This window comes from Lepisosteus oculatus, chromosome 4 (genome assembly GCF_040954835.1).
Source record: "Lepisosteus oculatus isolate fLepOcu1 chromosome 4, fLepOcu1.hap2, whole genome shotgun sequence".
NCBI classification, from domain to species: domain Eukaryota; kingdom Metazoa; phylum Chordata; class Actinopteri; order Semionotiformes; family Lepisosteidae; genus Lepisosteus; species Lepisosteus oculatus.
Window position 1 is genome coordinate 35,456,776 of NC_090699.1, and position 24,610 is coordinate 35,481,385.

At 35.6% G+C, this 24,610-nt stretch overlaps 1 protein-coding gene across 1 annotated transcript; it reads left to right on the top strand.

Annotated features, from left to right (window-relative positions):
• Window positions 1-461: 461 nt before the first annotated feature.
• LOC102699214 (kazal-type serine protease inhibitor domain-containing protein 1) lies at window positions 462-22,671 on the top strand. Its single transcript, XM_006630806.3, has 5 exons — window positions 462-875; window positions 4,630-5,253; window positions 15,931-16,091; window positions 19,627-19,774; window positions 21,373-22,671. Exons 2-5 carry the CDS (start codon window positions 4,746-4,748, stop codon window positions 21,465-21,467), a joined length of 912 nt encoding a protein of 303 aa, XP_006630869.2. The 5' UTR covers window positions 462-875; window positions 4,630-4,745; the 3' UTR covers window positions 21,468-22,671.
• Window positions 22,672-24,610: the final 1,939 nt, after the last annotated feature.

Below are 24,610 nucleotides of genomic sequence, written 5' to 3' on the forward strand. Positions count from 1 at the left end.
CTAGTCTTCTGAACTATGGAATGGGATTCCCTGACATGCATGGTCAGGTTCCATCTAAGCTCATGCATCTCAAGTCTACATGTTTGGAGAGAAAACAAGCAGAGTTGCCAAGCTGGAGGAAACAAGAGGGGGAGGAACAAAGTGTAGAGATTTGTTTCTGCAGCATCATGTCAGCACTGCTGACATTTTATTGTGTTAGACCTTTTTTTGTAAGTTTGCTCCCTTGGGACCACGAAAATACATGGACGTCAACAAATTCCAACACCTTGTTTTAACAACCATGGTTATCTACACTCAGAAGATAGGGTGATTAAATGGAAAGGTTAATAAAGAGAAGAAGTGAAGCTTACTGAAAAATACAGTTCAGATTTTATTGGCATTTAAATCATCAGCTGCATCAGACCACAAAAGTAGCTGACTATATCGTAACACTTTTCAACAGAACACAGTGAGACCTTCAAACTCACAGGGAGTGCTGGAGCTTTAGACCTTAGGATCAGAAAAGAAGAGAACAAAGAGAGCAAAGAAAGGAATAGACACAAAAAAGAATAAAAAAGGACTGGGTGGGACAGTGTGAGGGGTACCCGACAAAAGAGAAAGAGAAAACAGCAAGAGACAAAAGGAAGCAAGAAGCTGAAGGGAGAGCAAGGGAAAGGCAAAGAACTGGGTGGGGGAGAGAGAAAGCCAAGGAAGGAATCACATTTCATTCTGACATCACAAGTCTTCATTGAGAGACGGGCTGTGAGTAGCAATAGCCACTGGAAAGGAGCTGCTTAAACACTGCATAGTGCTTCTGTTCACTAGACTGACAATCTCCCTTCAATAAGGGATTCCTGCTATCCACAGCATCTGACAACTTCACAACAGATTGAACGGTAAGCAATACATTCTGCCTTAAGATTCCATATTCTCAACGAAGCATTTGCATCTTCTATAAAAATGGTTCATAGTTATATTATTGGAGTTTTTTCCATAAGTATGCCTAGCACATATTAGCCATGAAGAGAGAACACATCTGAGACCAAACAGAACTTATACATTGTGTATTTAAACCTGAAATTTACATGAAATGTTGTAATTTCATATTCCATTCAAGATCAATCATTCTGAACAACTTTTTCTGACAAGAATATAGGGTAGTTCTGTACATTTTCACCTGTAGTATCTGTTTTCTACAGATTTTAAGGTGTTTTACGAAATGTGTGAACAAAAATGAGTTATAGTGAGGGATAATAAATGTTTTGGAGAAAATGATCTTTTGATTTTAGTTTTTTGAAGTGTTTGTATTGCTTAGCAAAAAGTTTGCTGATTCACTAGGTGGTGGAAATATTTTGCTGATTTTATTTATATTAATTGTGCTATGTGCACTTGAAACATGTTATTTTTCTGAAATCTTAAACCACAGCATCTTCTATATTCTACCCCCATGGCTCCAAGTCCACATTAATTTTCCACCTGATCCCGAACTCAACTGAAATCTGATGAAAGAAATGAATCAAGATAAAGCAAAGCTGGCTTAGCTCATAGCAAGTCAGAAATCTCCTGCATGGTTTACACTTTACAGTATATTCAAAACAACCTCAGCCACTGTCTCATAATATATGGCAACATACTGTAGTTTGCCTCTGTGATTACTGAGGAATGTCACATTTATCAGCATATTAGAAATTTATTAATTTATATTTCACTTTAGCAGATGGTCTTTGATTAATCTTGATTAAGGCGAAAAACTTCACTATGTCAACAATATTTTTTCAGCCGACAACATCTTCCTCATTAAACTTCCCACTTGCAGTTAATCTGTTTCTTCAATAAAATTAAACTGGTGCATAATATTTCTACCTCACAAAAACAATCTTTCTTTGAGTCTTCCAATACAACGTACTGTAACTGTATGAATTATGTGCAGAAATGAGGTGGGAAGATTGATTCTTTTTAATATCATCTAAACTTTGAAAACTGCTACATTTAAAAAACCATCAGGAAAAAAATAGTTTTATTTCAAGTCATGTGTTGGTTAACTCATAAAAGCTTGATTGTGAGCTTTCTGATATTTTCCTGTGAGCTTTGCAATGGTGTCTACAGACAGATGTGATTTGGATTAAATATTGTAAGAAACTTCAAGTATAGCATCACTATTAAATGTTCAAAAAACAATTGACCATTTCAGCACAAGTATTTATCCTGGTCTGTTTTGTGCTGTTGGAGAGAGTTCATCTCTTGAGATAATCTCAGTGAAGGAAACAAAATTAAATTCAATGATAAATCTGATCTTAAGAGACTTCATGAAAGTGATGAAACTGGGCACAGCTAATAGTTCTTGGGTAAAAGAAGACTTAATTTGCTTAATTGGAATAGTGTTTTAAAGCTACAGAGCAGGAATCAGGGTCAGGGGTCATGGCACATATGCAACAGATGGGGATGGTTTGGAGGGAGACAGGAAGAAGGGAAAGCTGCCTGTACAAAGAGTCAGTCTGCAATAACAGTTAAGGCATGTTCTAAGACTACCTTTAAAGAAAAATAAAGGATAAATACCACAGGGACTTAAAAAAGGAAATCAGCAAATCACACAATTTTTGCCATTGCACAACCATCTACTGTAAAACATCCATGCTTTTTATGGAGCTGAGTGATTTCTACTGTATACAAAATATGTGGAACATTAAAAGCAACCCAGTACTATTTGTTTCAATATACAGAAGTGTAAGTTTCGTGTGAGGCAAAGTGTCTTCTTAAAGGCGTAAGGCTTCTGCTGTATCAATCTAGAAATATGTGCTTTAAATGAATTAAAGGCAGAAGAAGATGAAAAAGAAGTTAATATCCATCACAGTGATTAAAAACACATGGATCTCCTCAACCTGTCAAAATCCATTAACAAAATAATCTCACGTTTTTGTACCTGTTCTGTGCCAGGAAGAATAAGACAAACAAAATGTCTGAATCTATTAATTCGTTTAGATTGTCTGTTTGACGGGTATTAAGGCAGCAGGAAATGCAAACTGTGACAGCAAGGAAAATAAGACCAGAGACTAAAATAAGATGCCATATCTTTGGGTTCTTTTATTATTGTTTGAACAGTGGGTTAATGTTACACATTTCATGAAATGTCACATTAAAGATTGGTTCTTCAAACTGTTTTATAAACGAGACAAATTCTGTAGTCTTTTAGAACCTACAGTTACTATAACTGCTCTGTTTTAAAACTGTGTAGGAATTAATAACGTAGTTAAAGTAATGTAACACAAAACATTTCTTTCACACACCATGTATCTTCACTCCAAATTCATAAACATTATACTGAATATGATTTGAGTAGAGCCATATGTTTTTTTTTAACATTTGTATTGAAAAAATTAAAGAATATATGGGCTTGAGTGCATTACAGTAAAATATTTCAGAAAGAGATCTTATGCTATTATAAATCACAAAATCAAAGCTAGAGTTGTAAATTATAGATTAGATCTAGTGCATATTATAGATTAGGTAAAATTAAGTAGCAGTTTCAGTACCACTTATCTCCACCCCTTGTAGCAATTACAGCAATTCATTGACCCAAACAAAACTCACATATGATCTTGGTTGATTTGATCTCGGTCAGTCTTGCTCCATTATTGCTAGGATTTAGAAAATCCTTTGAAGAGTGCAAATTTGACACACAGTGATGTCTCAGATATAGTTCATGTGATTTAAATCTTAATTCATCAGGGAAAAGCACAATAGCCAGCTGAATTGGGTCATCCATTTAACTACAGCTTGGAGGTGCCTGGGGACAAGAAGTGGTCACTGAACAGACTGATGAACATAGATTTCTTATATACATAAGTCCCTCAGAACAGAACACAAACTAATACTATCATGGCAAGGAAGGATTTCTGCTGTTCAGTAAGCACTATGAAAGCAATTACTAGACTGCATCATTTTGGTGCAGTGATCCTTGGCAGACATACTAACTAATGTCTGTCCATTTTGTAACAGGTGCCTCATGGTCTTACTTACCAGCATCTCCAAAGATACTAGACAGTTGTGCTTTGTAGTTTGAAATGTTCTGTTATATGTTAAACAAGGAGCTTTTCTGCAGAAGTTGTATATTAGGATATTGTTCCTCTCACGGAAATATCCCAGTGACATAAAATGTCATTGACCAGCATCAAAATACAAATGTTAACCTTGAGGTTGTTAACAACTTTAGTAGCCTAAAGAGTGTGTACTTGCATGTGCTGCTTTTTAATCTCAACCAAGTGATGTCTCCTCTTTGAAAATGCTCTTTCCATTATTTCTGTTATTTCTCCATAATGGTCTGTACTTTAATAATAATTAAATCAAAATGCAATGTATCCCCAAAAGGGAATGGTAGTTTACAAATAATTACGAACAATTAAAGCATGAAGTTGAAAAATGAAAAAAAGACAGCCCCTTGAGTATAAAAAGATGTTCCTTTGCAGAGGCAGGTTTTGGTCACTCACGTGAAACACACTCAGTATTAGCAGTTCTCACCAAAACATGTGTTGCAGTTTCTTTACCTACTGAATGGATAATCTGCTACCCCATGCCATATATTAATTACTCACTGCATGAAAGAGTTCATTCAATTATGTTGAGGAAGAAGAAAATTGTGTTTTGTTTCCAAAGGGATGGAGGGACAAAAGTGTAATGACTATCGGTCAACCTGAAAGGAAACAAAGAAGCAACACAGGAGCAGGACATGAAGTGATGGATTATTTTGGAAAAAAACTCATAGCTTGCTGATGGAAATGCAGCATTTGAAGTACCACATGTCCTGTTGTGGGGCACTGCTTCTGCTCTGCCTGGCCCTAGCACCCCGGCAGCTGGTCTTGGCAGCTCCCAGCGGCCCGGAGTACCTGCAGCGTGGCTGGCAAAGACTGCTGGAAGAAGGGGAAAGTTGTGCAGACTGCCGGCCTGAAGAATGCCCTCCACCTCGTGGCTGCCTAGCTGGAGTAGTTATGGACCACTGTGACTGCTGCTGGGAATGTGCCAATCTGGAGGGCCAGATCTGTGACCTGGACAACACCAACCACTTTTATGGAAAGTGCGGGGAGAACCTGGAGTGCAGGTTGGACATGGGGGACCTGCGCGAAGGGGAAGTTCCTGAGCCACAGTGCATGTGCATCTCCAACAAGGCAGTGTGTGGCTCTGACGGGAAGACATATCCTGAGATATGTAAATTTCAAGAGGTTGCTAATGCTAGGCCTGATGCCAAGCTAAATATATCCCACGAAGGGCCATGTGAAGCAGGTAAGATTTCCAAATTGTGAACACAGAGTGTTAAATTCAGCACTTGGTGTTAAACTGTTCTTAAGAGCAGAACACTGATTACGAGCATGTTACAGTGTTACATGACACCAAAAAGCTGGAGAATGCAAACACAATAAACTTTAAAACAGCATGACGTTACAAGTTCTGCTAGTATCCCAATTCACACATTAAGGTATTAAAACAAGAGTTTCCAGAGCAGAACAAAGCCACAGCTGTGAAATAGATTTTTTCAGAAGGTGGTCAGTTACTCATTTCTTCAGCCATGGTACTTTTCCAAAACAATATGTTTTCCCTCCATGGAAAAGAGCTGAGAAAGACAATGTCGTACTGTTCAGTTATGAGCTGCTTCTTTTGAATCCTTCTTATAAGAGTGATAGTTTATTGAATACAGTCCTGCACATTTACATTGGTTTTAAAACTTTTAAAATTAAATTAACTTTGGTATGTGTGTTTTTGGATGACATACTATAGCTACAGTATTACAGTGCTTGAACCTTCAGCACTGTAACACAGCACTTCAGAATAATACCTTCTGTGTGAGTTTGCATGTCCTCCCCATAGCTGTTCTCTAAGTGTTCAAGTTTCCTTGACAGTCCAAAGACATGCTGTTTAGATTAATTGCTGCCACTGAATTGTTTCCCATATGTGTTATACATGTGTTTTTACATTACAGGTTAGGTTGTAGGCAGTTGTTTCTTCTCTTTCAATGATTCTCTGTTTTAAATGTTACAAACATCTCAACTTCAGATATAAAGAACTTACTAATTATTTTTAAATAATTAAAGCAGTGAACAGATTTCTGCCTTTTACAGTCAATTGTCAAATCCAGATACTGATTAACAAAACATTTCTGTAGTTAGACTGTAATATTACTGTTTTTAGCAGAGGCAAAAATCAGTTTACCTCCATCACTGTAATACACCTGGTGGAAATGATTTGATCAGCGGTAGACATCTCTACAAAGTGCCACTGAATAAAGTCACATGAATAATGCATGATCAAGGCTGTTTTAAAGTGCATTTCAACATTTTTTCTTTTTCAAAGAATTGCAAAATGCATTTCATTAAATAATTTCATAAAATTCTGTAAAATCAGTTTACACAAGACTTTATTTTTAACACAAATGTTTGAGCTTCTCATTACAGTGTTGTGAATGTTTTACTGGTCTAGACAGGTGTAATTCCTATAAATACTGTACAGAGGACACACAGGGCTAATTGATGAACACCTGGTCTGTGACCATTTGGCTTTTGGAATTCATGGCGTTCTTGTTATGAAGAATCTTTTTTTAAGGTTTGTGGTGAAGAAAATGTTTGTAGCGTCTGGTTTTAGACGAAGTCTTACTAGAACTGGGTGAGAATTTTAAGATTTCAACTGTTACTGAAATCATAATGAACAAATCCAGGTTACTGACACTTTAAACAAGTGGTTGTCTGACTTCATTGCATTGTGTGAGCAGCTATTATCCATTGTAACTATTTAGACATTTTGTATAAATCTTTAGAAGGAACATTATTACATACTAATGACAAAAAAATTAAAAACCACAAGTAAATAACCATCTTCCTTACAAACAGAACTTTATAATGATAGTGTGAAACATTACTAAATATCCATGAAGCTGACATCCATTTACAGCTACATAAAAGCTAAGGGCATTCAAAAGCCACCTTAACAAGCTGCCAGTACTTTGGGGAGCTGCCAAAGGCTGTAATTATTCCCTGATTTATGGGTTGTCAAAAAAGCTTGATACTTAGCAGTGTGATGGCTTTGGCAGCATAAGGGACTAAACTTTTAAGTAGCAGTTGGTATTTTAATGGACAGCATTAAGTGCTCCTACTCCCTCCAATTTCTCTCAGGTTTCAAGGACACAAAAACAGAGCTGGTACGTTCTGCTGTCTTTTCTTAGGACTAGGGTCCCTCTCAAAGTAAAATGTAAAAGTAAAATGGATTCAAAAATATTTTCCAAGGAAGGAAATATTCCAATTTTAGCTAATGGTGTGTGGGCATTCTATAACACACAACTGCAAAAGCTAAAACACTTTCCTTCATTTGTCTTGTGACTAGTTAGCAAAAGGAAGACCGTCAAAATTTCATTGAAGTCTATACCAATTTCAAAATGTTGAGTCTTTCGTTTGGTGTATGCAGATTTAGGGAAGTGATGAACAATTCCAGTTCTAAAGAGTCTTGTTATAATGCACCATTCCAAAGAAGGCAGATGGTGTGTGGCAGCTTCTATCATAGTTTCAAATGGAGACTGTTGTGAATAATTTTAGAAAGATATTACCAAGGTGAGGAATGTCAAATTCATTTTTAAATTCAGACTACACAAACCAATATGCTCCACAACTAGACATGACAATTGCAAAACTTACCTACCTTTGCATTCAATGCAATGTACTAGGTGTTGTGGATCATGTTGTTGTTTTATGGAACCCTCATCAAAGAATGATTAAGATCTTTTAGAAAGTCAGCCCTGCCAAAACATAACATAAAGACAATTGAAGATGAGATCACTTCAAGAGTCCTGTGAAGAGCAAATTATTTTTAATTCATCCAGCATAATTATCATTAAAGAGATGTGTTTTTCAGGTCATCTCAAAGAAAATGTATAGTTTCAAAGAAAGGTAGTTTCTTTTCTCTTTTAATATGTACTACAGTGTAGGAAAGCGGTTCAGGGAAGAAACCAAATGTCAGATTTCTACAATGTAAGTGATCTAAAAGCAAATATCCTAAAAGCCTGCTGTGTTGCTGACTATTTTTCCATAAGTAACATTTTCACAGACAACTTCATCAACAACAGCTGAAACTCCAGCTCATACTCCAGTATAACTAGATTTAGATAAAGGTGTTATTTTAATCCTTCAGAGGACATGCCAAAACAAAAATCACAGACAAGCCGCAGTTAATACTACAAACAAATGGTGCGGCAGCAGTTGCTGTGTCTACCTACACAAACTGTCAGTTCTTCTGAATAATGAAAACCTAGCTCGCTATTGCTGTGATACCACTGTTACATAGGAGGTTTACAGTATATGCGATTCAGATTCACAGAGCAGTCGTGCATTGCATTGTAAACAGAAACCATTTGCTTGTCTCCTTGGTGTTTATTCATTTTGGGCTCATTTGTTTTTGCTGAAGAATTTTTTCATGTGACATTTTACCGGCATTTATAAAACATTAATTGTATTAGTTGTTTAACTACAAATACACACAATAAAAACAGAACATGTCTAACCAAACAAAGAAATTAGTTATATATTAGTTATGGACTTTTAAGGCATACTGACAGGTGATCAAAAAATAATAATTAATAGAACTAATTCTAGTTCCTGTTTAGTTGGCATTACAATAACTTATGCAATATCTACAGGATAAATATAATTATTTGGTCAAGCATGCTTGTTTAATTGTCATTGTACCCTATAATGCCAAAAGGTCATGTGTCTGCTGGTTCTTATTGAAGTCATACTGCTGTTTTTCCTTAATCAACGATATACTGTACATTACATTTAAATTAAATGCAGGCAGTTGTCTAAAGAACCTGAAATTGTAAAAACAGACACATGGAAATATTTGTACTTCAGGTGCAGAATTACGTACTGGAGACATTGTTCAATTTCACGTATGTTCCATACAATTTTCCGCCAGTAATTCTAAATAGATTCTGAAGCTTACTGCATCAGTCTTTACAGCAAAAGAAATTTGAAATGACAGGTGAAAAGAAATACAATATTCTAAGAAAGCAACAATGAATGATTCTAATAGTTGGCAAACTTTTGCTGATTTTCTTAATCCTTTACAATATTTACACACAACTATTCAACTGGAAGAGTTCTGCTACTTTATATGCCATGGCATACAAACATAAGTCTTGAACTAAGCTGGAGAGCAGTTATGTAATATATAACTCATTCCACAAGGATTGTGAATTTTGTATCCAGGTAAAGATTTTTATTCAAATTGGTCACACAACCTACTGCCATTGCCACTTCATTCTGCTTGTATTTCAACAAACACATTTTTGTATTTGCTTTATGCAATTTATTCTACAACATTAGTACATTTAAATAAAATCTCAAGATGAAGATCTTATCTCTTAATTCTTCAAAGTACAAAACAACTCTTAACTCCAAAATACTGCAGGAATTTGTTGTAGCTTTCCAAAGTATATTTCAGTAGTAAAGAACGATCATACAAATTTTGATCCCTTTTTTAATGAGCCTTTTCGGAAAGTATTTAATATTTGAGTTGTGCAACAGTTAAAACAAACATCTGTGGTTTTAAACCAGTTCTGTGAAGTTCTGTTCCCAAACAATCCCAAACAATCACAATCCCAAACCAAGAAGAAAGCATACTCTTAAATAGAACTTAAAAAGTATGTTTTGTATATAACAGCAATGGACTTGATGACCCTAGGCTATTTTTTCCCTTTTTCAATGCCATTTTCCAAAAGTGGCATAAGTGTTTACAGGGGTGAAAATTACTGTATACCACTGAGAAAAAAACCCTTCTATTTAATCAGTTTTATTGCTGCACAAATAATGGTACAATTCATCTAAACTATTACAGATGTTTAAGGCAGATGTTTCAGCAATTTTGTTACCATCCTGTATTAGAATGTCTTTTCATAGAGGCATAAGTGAGGTCTTGCATTCAAAGACATTCCCTTGCGTGCCTTGTTTTTGTTTTCAGTTATGGAGTCAACATAAACTGATTGAAATCTGTTATTCAACTAATAAACAAGGTAGGGCTAAATGAATCATGGGCCATAATGAGACAAACCAGAATCTCATCTCTTCATCCCCTGAAACAACACTATCCAGAAACAACACATCTTAAAAATTTTATGACTGGCTTTTGCCATCCATATGGTCAGTAACAATGATGTTCGCATGGTTTAGCTACACATTGGTTAATGTTAGGCATTTTCCTGTGTTCAAGTTAAGTTTGTGTCACAATCGCAAACCTTTCCTCTTAAGGACGCTCCAGCTCTTCCTTGTTTGCCTCATTCCCCGCACCCGTTCCTTGTTTCAGCCACTTTTCAGATCCCCCTTAAAAGCCAGATGCTGACGCTAAACCGGGCTCTGCATTGGTTTCCATATCATGCGAGCCCGGGACCTGGATGCGCCTGGCTCCATTATGGTTTCAGCTTCTGTTCTTGTTCCCATTCCCACTTCCTCTGCCGGTCCCGACCTGGTTCTGGTTTTAAATAGTCTGTCCCAGATGGATTGTCTGGCCTTGGACTTTTGCCCTGCTTTCGGATTTCCCTCTTGACTCATCCCCAGATTGTTCGACTCGGCCTCACCTCCCCCGACCACCAGCACTCCATGGACATGCCCCCCCTGTTTCATTCCCGTATCCTGCATGACTTTTTCCCCATGTTTTCTTCGCTAATCCCTGGATCGTGTCGTCTGTATAGGGTCTGGAAAGAACTCTCTCTGACAGTTTGGCTGTTTACTGATATTCTGTGACCACATAATATAGAAAAAAAGTTCACTAAAGATATAAAAAATGAAGATATACATATTTCAATTCAGCAGAAATAATGTATTATCTAATGATAATGGATATTAATTATATTTGAGATTCACCAGCCTTTGCTCCATGCAGCATCTCAATCTGTTCTGCAGTTTCTACAGGTCCTGAATGATAAATGACACAATATGAATTCAGATACAATAGCACATCAATTGTATAACAGCAGAAATCTAACAATATTAAGGAATTAATCCACCCACTAACTCAGACCCTAAGTACTTATTGCCAAGGTTTTGTTTGAATGACATATGAAATCACTATGTATGATTGACAGGTGAGCAATCTGTTTATTCCTAATTCTTCCTGGTGTTTTTTGCAGTTCAGTAATACATAGGATATTTGCAGCAAGGCCTAAAAAGAGCAAAACAAATTCTAAATTTTATTGGAACTTTTTCTAATAATGAGGTCTGTGTTTGATACTGAAGATGAGTTTCTGCTTGCTATTCTTTACAATGTGTGACCTCTTTTGAATTGAACACTCAGCAGATTTTTAACCTGTTTCATTTATGTATGACTGTTAATTGACACCTCACAATCGTGAGGGAAAAAACTGCCATAGATTCTTTAGGACTCAAGGGAGCAAAATCATCAAAACACAAGTTGGTATCAATTAACTATATTTTCACTGGTTGACAAATTAGGTAAACATTCGAGTCACATAAAAAGAAAATGAGAAGTAAATAAAGGAATATGATTTCAAAAGAAATATACAGTCAGATGTAAAAGACAAAGAAATCCTGGAAATCCCTGAATAGCTGATCATTCTTCTCAGCTTCACAATCATTCACAGTTGCTGTGGCTTTTAACAATGCCTCCCGTGATTTAAAAGGAGACATGAAGAATAAAACAGCAGCTGTGTGCGGAATCAACAGCATAATCTCATAAACTAATGGCTAAATCTTTAAGATATTTAAAAAAAATATGTTCATATTAAATATACTTTTCTACTGCAAAGCAGAAGTAAGTAAGATCTAAATTTCCCTGCTGTCTCCAGTCGTTTAATTTCCCCTCTGTGCAGTTCTCAACTTCCTGGAATTTCATCTGGTCTGGTGCATGTGGAGCTCCAGCAGAGGACATACTGTCTAGGACTGGGGTGCACCATCTAGTTCCTGGATGGACAGTGCATCTACACATTTTGTTTTTCAAACTCAGCATTTAAAAACCTTAATGAACGTATTATTGGCTTAATAGGAAATTTATAGGTTGAACTCAGGCTTTAGGGGCTGGTGCTTTAAATAACCTAGAATCCCTGCAGACACGTAGGACCTTCAGGACCAGAGTTGACTATCGGTAGAGTATACCTGAATCTAGCAATAGGAGAGTATAGCTTGTCCAGTGTGAGTTATTTTTCACCTCTGTTGTCCACTCTGCTTAATGCTGTCTAAACTGCACACAAACTGTAGTTGGTCTTGTGACTAATGCTCTACAAGATTACCTTTCCTGAAGCTGTTTCTCACTCTCTCTCAGTTCTTCCCATACAGTGCATGTCTGTCCATCTTTAAAAATGGAGGAAAGGGCAAATGGATAATTTGCTTCAGTTTAAATCAAGGGTTTTATTCATTACAACTGATGGAATTGTTTTGGTAAGCAAGATATAATGAACAGAGGACAAAATATAGCAACGAATAGAATAAAATTAATTCAATCCAAAACATAGTTAATATGTAACAAATTAAATCTAGAATAAAGCAAGATAATTCAAATTTCCTCACACTAATTCATTACTTATAAGGTGACAGATTGAGAAATGTTTTGTTCACAGGGTTATTCATCACAAGAACTGAAAATGTTCAAAAAGACACACATAGATATTTCACCCTTAAAGAGAATTCCAGAGGGGAAAAGAAACACAATGTAAAGCAAAAAGCATCTGTTGTGGCTTATTATGTATCCACCCAGATATTTTTACTGCTTGCATTTGGCATCCAAAGAATGCTAAAATGGTGTGTATCAAGTGATCCATGCAAAAGGTTTCTTCTCTTGAAACATAAAGCCAATCTGAGCGTGCAGTGGAACAATACAAAACACTGTAATCCCTCTGGGAAATAATCTTGTATGGAATGAGCATGCCAGTGGTCAGCCAAACAAGATTTTCCAAAAATCATAAATTCTAAATTCAGAAGAAATAGTCCCTTCAGTATTCGCATTTGGGTTTAGGGAAGGAGAATTTATGTGTACCCAATTATAGAAGTATTGTGACAGGAGCCTGCAAAAAGTTATGGGATGTTAACATTATTTTCAAATGCTCAGTAGAAGTTACCTTATTTGCTCATAGCTTGGCTTTATGAGCATAAAGTACATGTATAATATAATACAATAATGAAATACATATAGTATGTTAAGGAAATGTGGATTTTTTCTTTGTCATTAAATGTTGAATGCAATAGACTATAGATTGTAACATCTAGAAGAAAGGTCTTTTCAGGTTGGCTTAAAATTAAAAAGGAGATCACTAGTGAGATCAATGTGCCACACAATGAATCTGGTAATGATGAGATCACTTGAAACCTTATGTATCCTATAGAATGAGGGTACCAGTGCTATACTATACTAACTGCTCTAAAAAAGAAATATGCAATGTTGTGGAGTCTTTTCACTAAAAGAGAAAACAGATTAACAGCATAAGTTAAAAAAAGCATGAGTAATATTTGAAGTGTTGTTTAGAACACAGAGAATAAAAACATAAAAAATAAAAATTTACATGAATAAGGAATCATGAATTACTGAGCCTAATTGCACATGACAAAATGAAATCATTAGGATATGAAGATTTCCAAACTTGACAGTAAGCAAGATTGTTTTTATTTGTGAGAGGAGACAGATTCCTCCTAGCTGAGGCTACACAAAGGGACTTTGTTTTCCTGAGGTCTCTGAGTATTCAATAAGAGAAAGGTAGAAGGTTTTGAGATCAAAAGACTATCTTCTGGTGAAAACATAAATTTAACATATTCTTACCATACTTTAGGATCTTATTGTGTTCAGCAGTCTATTTAGAGCTGACGTTAAAAGACCATCAGTTTTTTTTTTCTGAAGAACAAATAAAAAACTACATCTTCATAATCTTTAAATGATTTAACATTCAATGAGAGAAAGTGAGGTTCCTTTAATTAAAGACTCTCAGCTTTAAATTAAAATGGGCATGTCTTGCACCATTAAATCTGCACATTGAGTTCTGAAAAAGATGATGATTGACTTTAGTGCCAGTTATGCAGCTGTGAGCATGACATTTTCTAGAAAAAATAAATTTATCCTTTAAACGCAAAGCTGTAATGTAAATAGTCTGTGAATTTCACAGTTACTGTTGAAGTCTCTCAGTATTTTGAAGACCAGCACATGCATACCATTTTTCAAACAAGGTTTTAAGTATTTTTAACAAGCACATTTTTAGGTGTGCTATGACCCAAAAGACTTTAAAGTTGTTCTTTATTTCTGTTTTTTTTTTCTTTTATCATTTTGGGAGATATACTGTAAGGCTGTCTGTTCTTACAAGGTGGGGATTTACATCAGTAATTTAGAAAATATTATAAGCAGGCCTTTACGTGAAGATATTTTTTTCTTTCTCTCCAGGTTTATGAAATCCACATTGAAACCCTAGCCTATGTAATCTTTAGGCCTTACTTGTATCCAAGTTTGTCCCCTTAAGGGATATATCACTAAGTTCATTTTATTGCTCAATTTACTCAAAAGCAGATTGAGCGGATATTACAACAACTCTCTTAGCTTCTTTGAGATTGCAGGGAGACAGTGCCATGCTCATAAATTCTCAGGGCTATGTTAGTCTTATGTTAAAAACGTATACCTATGGGAAGATATATAACTGAAGGTCACTGCTACTTTACTTTTAGACTGATAACAAGAATGTACATTACAGGTGATGTATTGTTCCCTCTGTAATGTTTCATGCTCTAAAGTCAGTATTATAGCTTTCACCCATTGTGATTTACCTAAGCTGATCACTGCTGTTTGCTAAATTGACAAATCTTTTGCAGTTTAAGTTCCCATAATAGGATTTATCCAAGTTCCCCTGACACACTAATGGCATCAATAACAGTGAAACATTACAGAAACGGCACCCCTCTGCAAGATTCCCTGGAAATTAAATTCCATGTCTCTAGAGGCAGATGGATTTTGTTCCCCTGCCGACATTGCTTGATTTGATTGGATTCTCTTCTTCCCAAAGAGATTGTCAAATCTGGGGTCTTCATATAAAAGCTGACCCTCTGCAAGGAATGAAGGAAAGGGCTATATGAGAGCATGCCATGTGCCCAGACTGTATACCCAGCTGTCACCATGACCAATCAATTAAAGTAAAGACTTGCATGAGCTTTGTAGAGCTTTCAGGGCCTAGAAATTCTTCCCTTATGCAGGGCTGTGGGATTCTAAAACACATTTACTGTAATTAGAGAGACTATAAAATGTATTTTTATTAATGTAGAGTGCTTACACAAAGTTTTTCACACATCCCAAAACTAGTTTGATAAATATTACAGGTATATATTTCTACTGCTCTGTTTTGTAATATACTTTAAGTCTAATGTGGATACTTGAATAGTCAAAGAAAATTTTACAGCTGAAGTGGAATTTAATTGGTTTTGTGAGTGTTGAACTGATATGAGCACATATTGAGATCTAAACCCTCCTTACAAGACAATATAGGCAAACACTTCATCCTAGCTTTCTACTGACCAAAACTATCTTCATAATGCAAAAGGAGTATTGTATCAGAGTCCTTCAAATGACCAGGGGACTTGGTCAAAGATGTTTGCACAAAACAGAATTTGCTCTTTATTCGCAGAATGTTTTTCTGAAGACACCATGAAATCTAGAAACAAATTAGAAGTTAATCTCTTTCATTTTAATATTTTGTTATTTAAAAAGTGTTCCATTTTGAAAGAGTAAAAAAAAAGTAGATCAAAATGTGTTCACGTTGGCTTGGTAAGTACTTTGTTGGAGTATGCAAAAACTATATAAAAGTACATTACAGTTTTGTTCAAGTGTAGTAATAGACAAAATGGCATCCTGACTCACTCCTATCATACAGTCCCATGAATTCTACCATATGGTCTAGTTATGGTTTCCCTTTAGCTGCTAACGGAATTGTATGCTTTTGTGCAGCCCCACATATCATCTCTCCACCGTACGACATATGGAACGTGACTGGTGAGGATGTCATTTTCGGTTGTGAGGTATTTGCTTATCCCATGGCCTCAATTGAATGGAGAAAAGATGGAACAGAAATGTTTCTGCCAGGAGATGATCCCCATATCTCGGTCCAGGTAATTGACAAACACCTGTCTTTTCCAGTGACAATAACAAGAGGGTAGGTGACTCAACAGCAGAATCCAAATTTGTAAAACTCGAAAGATTATGGTAATAAATAAGCCTAGAGTAGCTTTTACATTCAAAATATTAATCTAATTTTGATTTTGCTCTACACCGTTAAGTCAGGAAATAAATATCAGGCATAACATAAATTATTTTGGTTTTGTCCTACAGTATGTTAAGAAAAAATCATTATAGGATCTAATTAACAATAAAACATTTATTTAGTTTCTCGTCTCATGGATAACAAAACCATAATAAGTACAAAAATATATCAGTTTTAAAGATATATCAAATATTTATTATTAGCATAACATAAAGTTATTATTATAGAAAGTTTAAAAAATGCCATAACTTAAAATATGTTTCAAAATACAGGTGTGTTAATAGTAGTACTACCATAAATATAATATTATTTTATTATTATATCTATTATTATTATTTTATCTCTATGTATAATAATCTAAAAAGGTTTAAATTCACACTTACTAAAATATGCATTATATTGGTAGCTATTTTCACTGTGATTAAAGTTTGGAATTGTACTGTTGAAACAAGTACTATTACAATGTAGAGTTTTCAAGATGTTTTTGCTTATCTGTTTGCCACCTGCCTATTTAGACACATGGAAACAACATTTCTCTAAAGAAAGCAGAGTTTGCCAGAGAAAATAGAGGATTGATAGAGTTTTGTTGCTAACTCAATTGCTACCAAGATACATTGCTCTATTTAACTAGAGATATATTTTCTTTGTTTGATTTTAGACAGTCATCAAAACAGTTTTTGAATGACCAAGTAGTGAATTATATTTTAACCTTTTTTCTTCATCTATACAGTATGTATATGTATGACACTGCCCTCAAATGGTTTAAGTCTTACCTCACTGATCGCTGTCACTTTGTCTCTCTCAATGGGTACAGGTCTGAAATTGGTCTTGTCAAGTCTGGTGTCCCTCAGGGCTCAATACTGGGCCCCTTGCTCTTCAGCATTTACATGTTCCCACTTGGTCAGCTTTTAAGATCACATGGCCTCAGCTTTCATTTTTACGCTGACGATACTCAAATATACATCCATACCAAACCCGACACTGATGTGGCTGTCTCTATTCTATCTAATTGCATCTCTGACATAAAAATTTGGATGACTCAAAACTTCCTTCATCTTAACTGTGACAAGACTGAAGTCATGCTTATTGGTACCCCCCAGCAACTTCGCAAAGCCAGTCCTGTAACCCTGTCTGTAGATGGCTCTGTACTTGAGCTCCAATCAAAATTGAAAAACCTTGGGGTTATATTCGATTCTGGCTTAACATTCGACCCACATGTACAGCATACTGTCAAAACATCTTTTTTTCACCTTAGAAATATCGCAAGACTACGCCCTATGCTATCATTAACTGTGGCTGAAAAGCTGATCAACATATTTGTATTCTCTCGAATTGACTACTGCAATGCTCTGCTCCCTGGGGTATCTAAATCTACTCTGAACAAGCTGCAGTATGTCCAAAATTCAGCAGCCAGAATCCTGACCAGATCTAGTGCAAGTGTTCACATTACTCCTATCCTGGAGTCCTTGCACTGGCTTCCGGTCAAATTCCGCGTAGACTTTAAAATCCTCATGCTCACCTACAAGGCTTTACATGGCTTGGCACCTCAATACCTGTCTGAACTTTTATCGCCCTACTCCCCACCTCGCAACCTCCGCTCTTCAAATTCTGCCCTCCTTACTGTCCCCCAAGCCCGTCTACATTGTATGGGCGACAGGGCCTTCTCCTGCTATGCCCCCAAGCTCTGGAACTCCTTGCCCAAGGATATTAGAGAGTCACCTTCTCTAAACTCCTTCAAATCCAGACTCAAAACCCTCCTTTTCAGAAAAGCCTTTACTTAACTGGTTCCATTCTTCACCCCTCTGCTCTTCTTAATACCATCTTCCACGGTCTCCTCTATTGTTATTGTTGTATTGCTGTAATTATAATTGTGTCCTGTCTTGTGAAATTTTTCTTATTTATTGTTGTAGTCTTCTTATTTATTGTTATTGTCATCCTGTAAAGCGCTTTGAGAAGCCACCTTTAAAGGCGCTATATAAAATAAAGTTTATTATTATTATTATTATTATTATGTATATAATTATTCTCCTTTTAGCACAGCTAGTGGTGGTCTTTATTCTTGTTGTGCTTTAGTGAAGGCAAGGTGAAAGAGGGTTTGAGATTGTGGTTATGACATTTCTGTTCACTTATTATAATATTATGGAAATTCTTTCCATTGTGCATTAGAAAAGAAGCAAATAAACATTTATTTTATTTTTGTTTTTTTTTTAGTTATCTCTCATGATATCTGGATCAAGATAGTTACAAAGCCTGTATATTGCTTTACAAGTAAGAGGTTTGCAGGCACTGTTATACAGTACATATGAATATGACCGTATACTGTAGCTTCTTCAAAATAAAGAAGAGTGGTTTACTTTAGTATTCCTATTTGCTGAATTTGGGTTTATGCATCAGCTCTACACAATTTCACAACAGTCCAGAACAACAGTCCAGAACACTCTGAAGAAAAATGTCAAAAGATTTACATTAGATGAAGCACTGTGATTTGTTGACAGATCTTATGAAAAACAGAAGTGACAAATTTCCAGATTGTTCAAAGTGCTTATTGAGCAGATATTGAGTTACACTATCCAGCAACATCAAGGCTCTTTGGATATAATTACTATTCCTGCTCTGTTATCTGTTTGGTCTGGAATATGTGTCTCCCAACTCATAGAGAATAAAGGCATTAGAAAGAACTTGGCGCAGAAAAGAATGAACACAGCAAGAAAACTAAAATACTCTATATATTCTTTACTGAAACCTAAGTGCTGCCTTTTGCCACTTCTCTACAGCCACAATACTACTTATAATAGGATTCAGATGTTAGCTTTTCCAAAGTGTAATTTTCTGCCCAAAATACATATCATTTCTTGCTGCCCAGTAAGAACTAGTACCTTTAGCCTGAAATTAAATGTGCTGGATAATGAGGTGAGTGCTGTAATCAAATATTTTAGTGCGATAGCTATTTCAGCAAAAGAAAGACAACTTTTAGGAGCAGCATAAGAAGATTTCTGCTGCCAAAAGCAAAAAAATAATTTGATCAAAGTATTTAAATACTTCATTTTTTTCTGCTGTTTTACAAGTTTTGAGTAATTGTTTTTTCATCTGTACTTCTGTTCTATAATGACTGTAGTGCATGAGTGAGTATAGTAGTGACCCAAAACACTTGAGTCACAGCATCTACTGAAGTTACCATAGAAGCAAAACTGTAGAAAGGAAGGAAGAAAAGAAAAAAGAACAAGCATAAACCAGTTATTGGTGTCAAGAAGTAGCAAACGTTGTATCAGAAATATAACTGTTCAAATTGAATATACTTTAGCGGTGTCTCAACTAATAGGAGCAGAGTACTGGATGAACCCCATTTTAATAAAGCATATTAATAGAGTAATCATCTACCTCAGTTCAGAGGTGGCCCACAGAAGTATGAGGTCTCTGGGTGGCTGCAGATCCAAAGGGTTCGTCTGACAGATGAGGGGACCTACCACTGCTATGCCAGAAATCGACATGGAGAAGTAACAGCGACAGCCACCCTAACTGTAATCACTCCAGGTAAGACTGCTGAAACCTCCGTATGGTCATGGTTGTCTTGCCACTATTTGTACAGTATGTATGAATAGATGTTATGTGATGCTACGGAGAATTTATTACAGATTTGTACTATAGTTCTTTAAAATATGGGTTTATATTTTGATATTTCTCTCACAGTGATAAGAGCATAAGAGTCTAAGCTCTCTAGATATTCTTTCCACAGGTTGGCACATAACAACATCTTATTAAAAAATCCTGTTGTTAACTTAAAAGCTAAGCAGAATCTCGTCTTCTGCCTGCCACAAGTGACAAACTATTCACTGGAGGTGAAACCAATTGAAACCAATTTAAAAAGAAACCTATTAATTCCATGGCTGCTTGTTGTGCATTTAGTCAGTGCTGTTGGATCTCCAGACCCCATTATATGACAGAGTTTTGATTTGAAAAAATATTTGAAACAGCTTTTTTTCAGTTACTCAAATCCCTTTACAGAAAGTTTGATTCCCTATTCCCTAATCTAATTCTAGTGTTGACATGACTCAATTTCTCAATCTGATAACTCTGTAATAGAATTTCCATTGGATTTCTCCAGCAAAACAGACATAATGAATGAGATTATATAGTGATTTAAAATGACCTTTTTTTCTTATACTGCTAAGGCCATTTCAGATGTGTTAGGTATAATGCACTCATACCTTTGACTGTATCATTACAAAATTCTGATGAATTAAGTCTGAAAGTGTATCTCAGGTACATGTAGGAAAACAGATAAACTCTTGAAAGAGCACTGAAAACACACAGTGCCCTTGAACAAAATACACGGCATAATATAAGAAGGACTGCAATTTGATTACTTCCAGTAAAGGTGGAACTACTTCAGACTTGGTTTCCTCTTTTTTTCACGTGAACCTGACTTTCTCTCTTTCCCCTAAAGTGCAGATAAATTGCCACTTGAAAAGCCATGTAGATCCTTTAAAATTACAAGATGTGCAAAAAGCATCCTTGTACCCATTTCATTTGAAAAATGTCATCTTTTATCTGAAGGCAAGACAAAGTTTCTTATTATTTATTGCTGGTTTGGGAGCCTTGAAGTGTACACTAGTGACACTATGGAACATTTCATCCTTCTCAGGGTCAGATATTTTCAGTACTTTTAAAGGCAAGACTCTTATTTAAAAATACTCAATGTACTGTTGCTTTGGATTATAGGAGTCTACAGAGAAGCAACTGCTGTTAGTCACATAATAACAATTAAAGGGCGGTAAGAAAATGTCTAACAAAGCAAACTTACTGTACAGTAGATAAGTGTAATAGCAGGTTTATTTGATATGGTGAGACGAGTCTCCCTCAAACAATTCTTTGAGATCTACCTAGGTTTCTTATTATATATGACTATATGATATATATAAACTCAATATATGTAACATATGAAATAATTATAGTTTTTTTACCTGTATGTATATAATTAACTACTATGATATGTCTGAAAACACTATTTTTTAAAGCCTGGTCCCCTTACATTTTTGTTTTTGTCTGTCTTAGCTGAGTGTGATACAAAATTCTCCTGCTCTAACTAAATAATATGTTCTGACATCTCACATCTCTTGTTTGTGTTCCAGACCAGCTGAATTCAACTACACTGCAGCTACCTAAACCACCTCGTCACTATACTGAAGATTACTCTGATTCAGAGGACTTTGATGACTATTATTGAATTAGTTTTGCTCTCATTCTGTTTGAGTGTCATCCAGGTCCAGGGTTTCTCAGGTTCAGTCTTTCAAAGAAATGCCATTATTGACTTGCTGTTTTCCATCTGTGAATTGGTAAGAGTGGGATTGAGCAACCAGTTTGCTGTCCTTTAGTTCTTTCTCGGTACAGGTTATATCATGTGCAATACTTGTGGAACTTCTATTTCTTTTGACTGGTTTCAAATGTGCCAAGTAAGAGGTAAATTTCTATTCAGTTGTCATATAGTATGTACTGTAGGTGTTCATTTAAAAGAAAGTTAAAAGTTTTTTAAGTAGTTCGCATAGGGAGCTTCATCAGCATGCGTAGGCTGCAGAGAAACAGGTTACAGGTTTATTCCAGGCTGAAAAGAGAAGAAAGGAAACACTGCATTTCGGCTGTGGAGCCTTCCTCGGGTGTGAGAACCTGCTCCTAAGCAGTTTTTTTTTAAATACAGGTTTCTTTATTCTAAAAAAATAAAAGTATTTTTAAGCCTATGTTCTATTTCCAAATGCATTCCATAGCTAGAAGTTACTATATACTATAAATATAACAGATATGATTTGCTTGATTTTATAAACACTGATTTTTATTGTGTACGGAGCATAAAAGTATCTATTAAACTCTTCATTGGTGACACTCAATATAAATCACAACCAACATCCCTGCTACAGGCCAGTATTAGCAAGGAAAGGAATTTTCACAAGCACTTGTTACATTCCCCTTCCTGTTTTTTCTATTTAACATCTTCGGTATTTTTTAAAATAGTTTGAGAACGTTTGTGTTCTACATTACAAAAACTAAAATGGTAATCTATTCAGAAACTGAACAATATGTGCTTCCTATTTCTATCTTTTGTTTTATGAAGCAGAAAAGTTAAAATTATATTCTGATATTTGTCTTTGTAACAAGGACGTGAACTGATACTTTTCAGTGAAACTGTCTAGAAAATATTTATAAATTTTCATGTATATTCTGTGTCTTTAAGTTCTCCTTAGTAGTGTTTTCTGCTGGTCAATCTATATCAGCTGTGTGTATAACAAATTCACTTGTTATGTATTGTAAATATTTAATCATACTATTGTACAAATAAACAAAGTGTCTGTATTTCAGTATCTGAATAAGGCTGTAATATATATAATTACATTTAGAATTTAGAATTAAAAAATAACTATGCCTGTATTCGATCCAAAGTTAGATGTTTTGCTGTCATTCTTGGTTTGGGATTTTTAAAGTTCTGTGAAGAAGTCTTTGCATACAAAACACTTTAAAAAATATCTTTGGGAAGTGGTAACTTGAAGGGGAAAATTAAACTCAGGCCTCTATACTTCTTAGCAGTATGAACCAGTAATCTGTCTTCTCATCTGGGCAGTCTCATCAAACACTTTTTCAACATGGTGTTGCAGTTTGGTTTGACATTTGTCAGTACAGCATGTGTTTGACATAATATTGGTAACAGGATTGTTTCCCTTGTTTTTCCTTTTCTCTCCGTTATCTTAGTACAGCAGGTATCCGAGCAATGTTAGAGAATTTGTCTGTGCCTTCAGCTGTGCAGGGTAATTTTAACAGTACAGTGTGTAATTGCATTGAAAGTGACAATGAAGGGGGAAAAACATAACCAACCACTTGATTGTGGTATCTATCAATGGTTGTAACAGAAAATGTTAAAGTCATTTACTGAGAGCACTAGTTTTTTTGTTTCTATTTTTTTTGTGTGTTCTTTTCTGGGAAAAAGAAAACTTCCATTATATTCTGTTTCTGTGAAGCCTGCATCTATTCCTCAGTCTAGAAAGACATTTGTATGGTGACTCACCAGTTTCTACTTCCTACAAACCAGACTTTAAACATTAAATGTAAATCCACATGTACTTTTGGTAAAGTTTCTCTTATGTTTCAAGAATTCAAAAAATGATCAGCATTTTATAGGTGTCCCTACCTTTATCTCCATTAAGATACACTACATAGCTCCGGAAATACATATATTACTGAAAATCTAGTAATCATAATCATGATGACTGACAAAAACATCCTTTACACAAAACTGTTTTTTACTTGCGCTTGGAGTCTTTAAAAATATAAAGTACAGCAATGACATTTGTGAAATCACTTAGTCCAGTAGCTGAACTTTTTTCACAGAGGTACTGCAAAACATCATGAATTACACAAAATTATTAAGGAAGCAGTGTCGCCTAGTGGCTAGACAGTTTTTAAAGAGATTATTCAAAGGGCACACGCATATTTTATATTGGTTCCTCACCAACTGCATAACATTAATGTCACTACTGCCAAATTCCTGACTTATAAGCAATGGCAAGACAAATGTGATAAGCTTCAATCATGACTATGTAATTACAGCAAAGCCAAACAGTGCTTTTTGAAAAAAGATCAATTAACTTTCACTTTAGCCATTCTCCTCCTGTAATTTGTCATGAAAAGAAGCAATACAGGATCACTGTCTTCTTTTATTATTTCTTCTCAACGGAAGCCCATTAGATCTGATTGATGACCCCTCAGAGAAGAATTTCAGTAAAACATTGTGACACTCGGTAAACTGTGAAGTATTAAAAACAAATAGAAGCAAGCAATTCAAAACTCTGTCTTTTGGAATGGCAGCTGTTTCATGCCAACCAAGAAAACTGATTTAGAAAAATGTATTTCCACTAACACAGTCTGGATTAAGAAATCTCTTTAAATCTTTTCAACACCATGTACTGTTGAGGGATAATTTAAGTATGATGTTTGCACTCCAGTCTTCACAAACAGCAAAACATTCAAAAGTGCTCAATGTGACCAAGCACAAGAGATGGGACCTAAGGAGGACATGAGCCGAACACAAGCCCTGTTGTATGCCACAGTCCATGGCAGGGAGTTGCAAAAATCCCAAAAACATAAACCAATGTTTTGCTAGTTGTGTGAAGTATTTATCACAGGTCACAATCCAAACTTGGTCCAGTATCCCACTAGAGCTGTAGGGGTAGTTGGGAAACTCAGTCAGTGGATAAACAGCCTGACTCCACAGTTTACATTATCACAGCTGTTCTCAAAGGCTGGCTCTCAGTTAGCATCTTACTGGCAGATGATCTGAGCAGCCGTGCCCACTCATCGCAGAACTGAAGTACTTTGGCCTGCTGG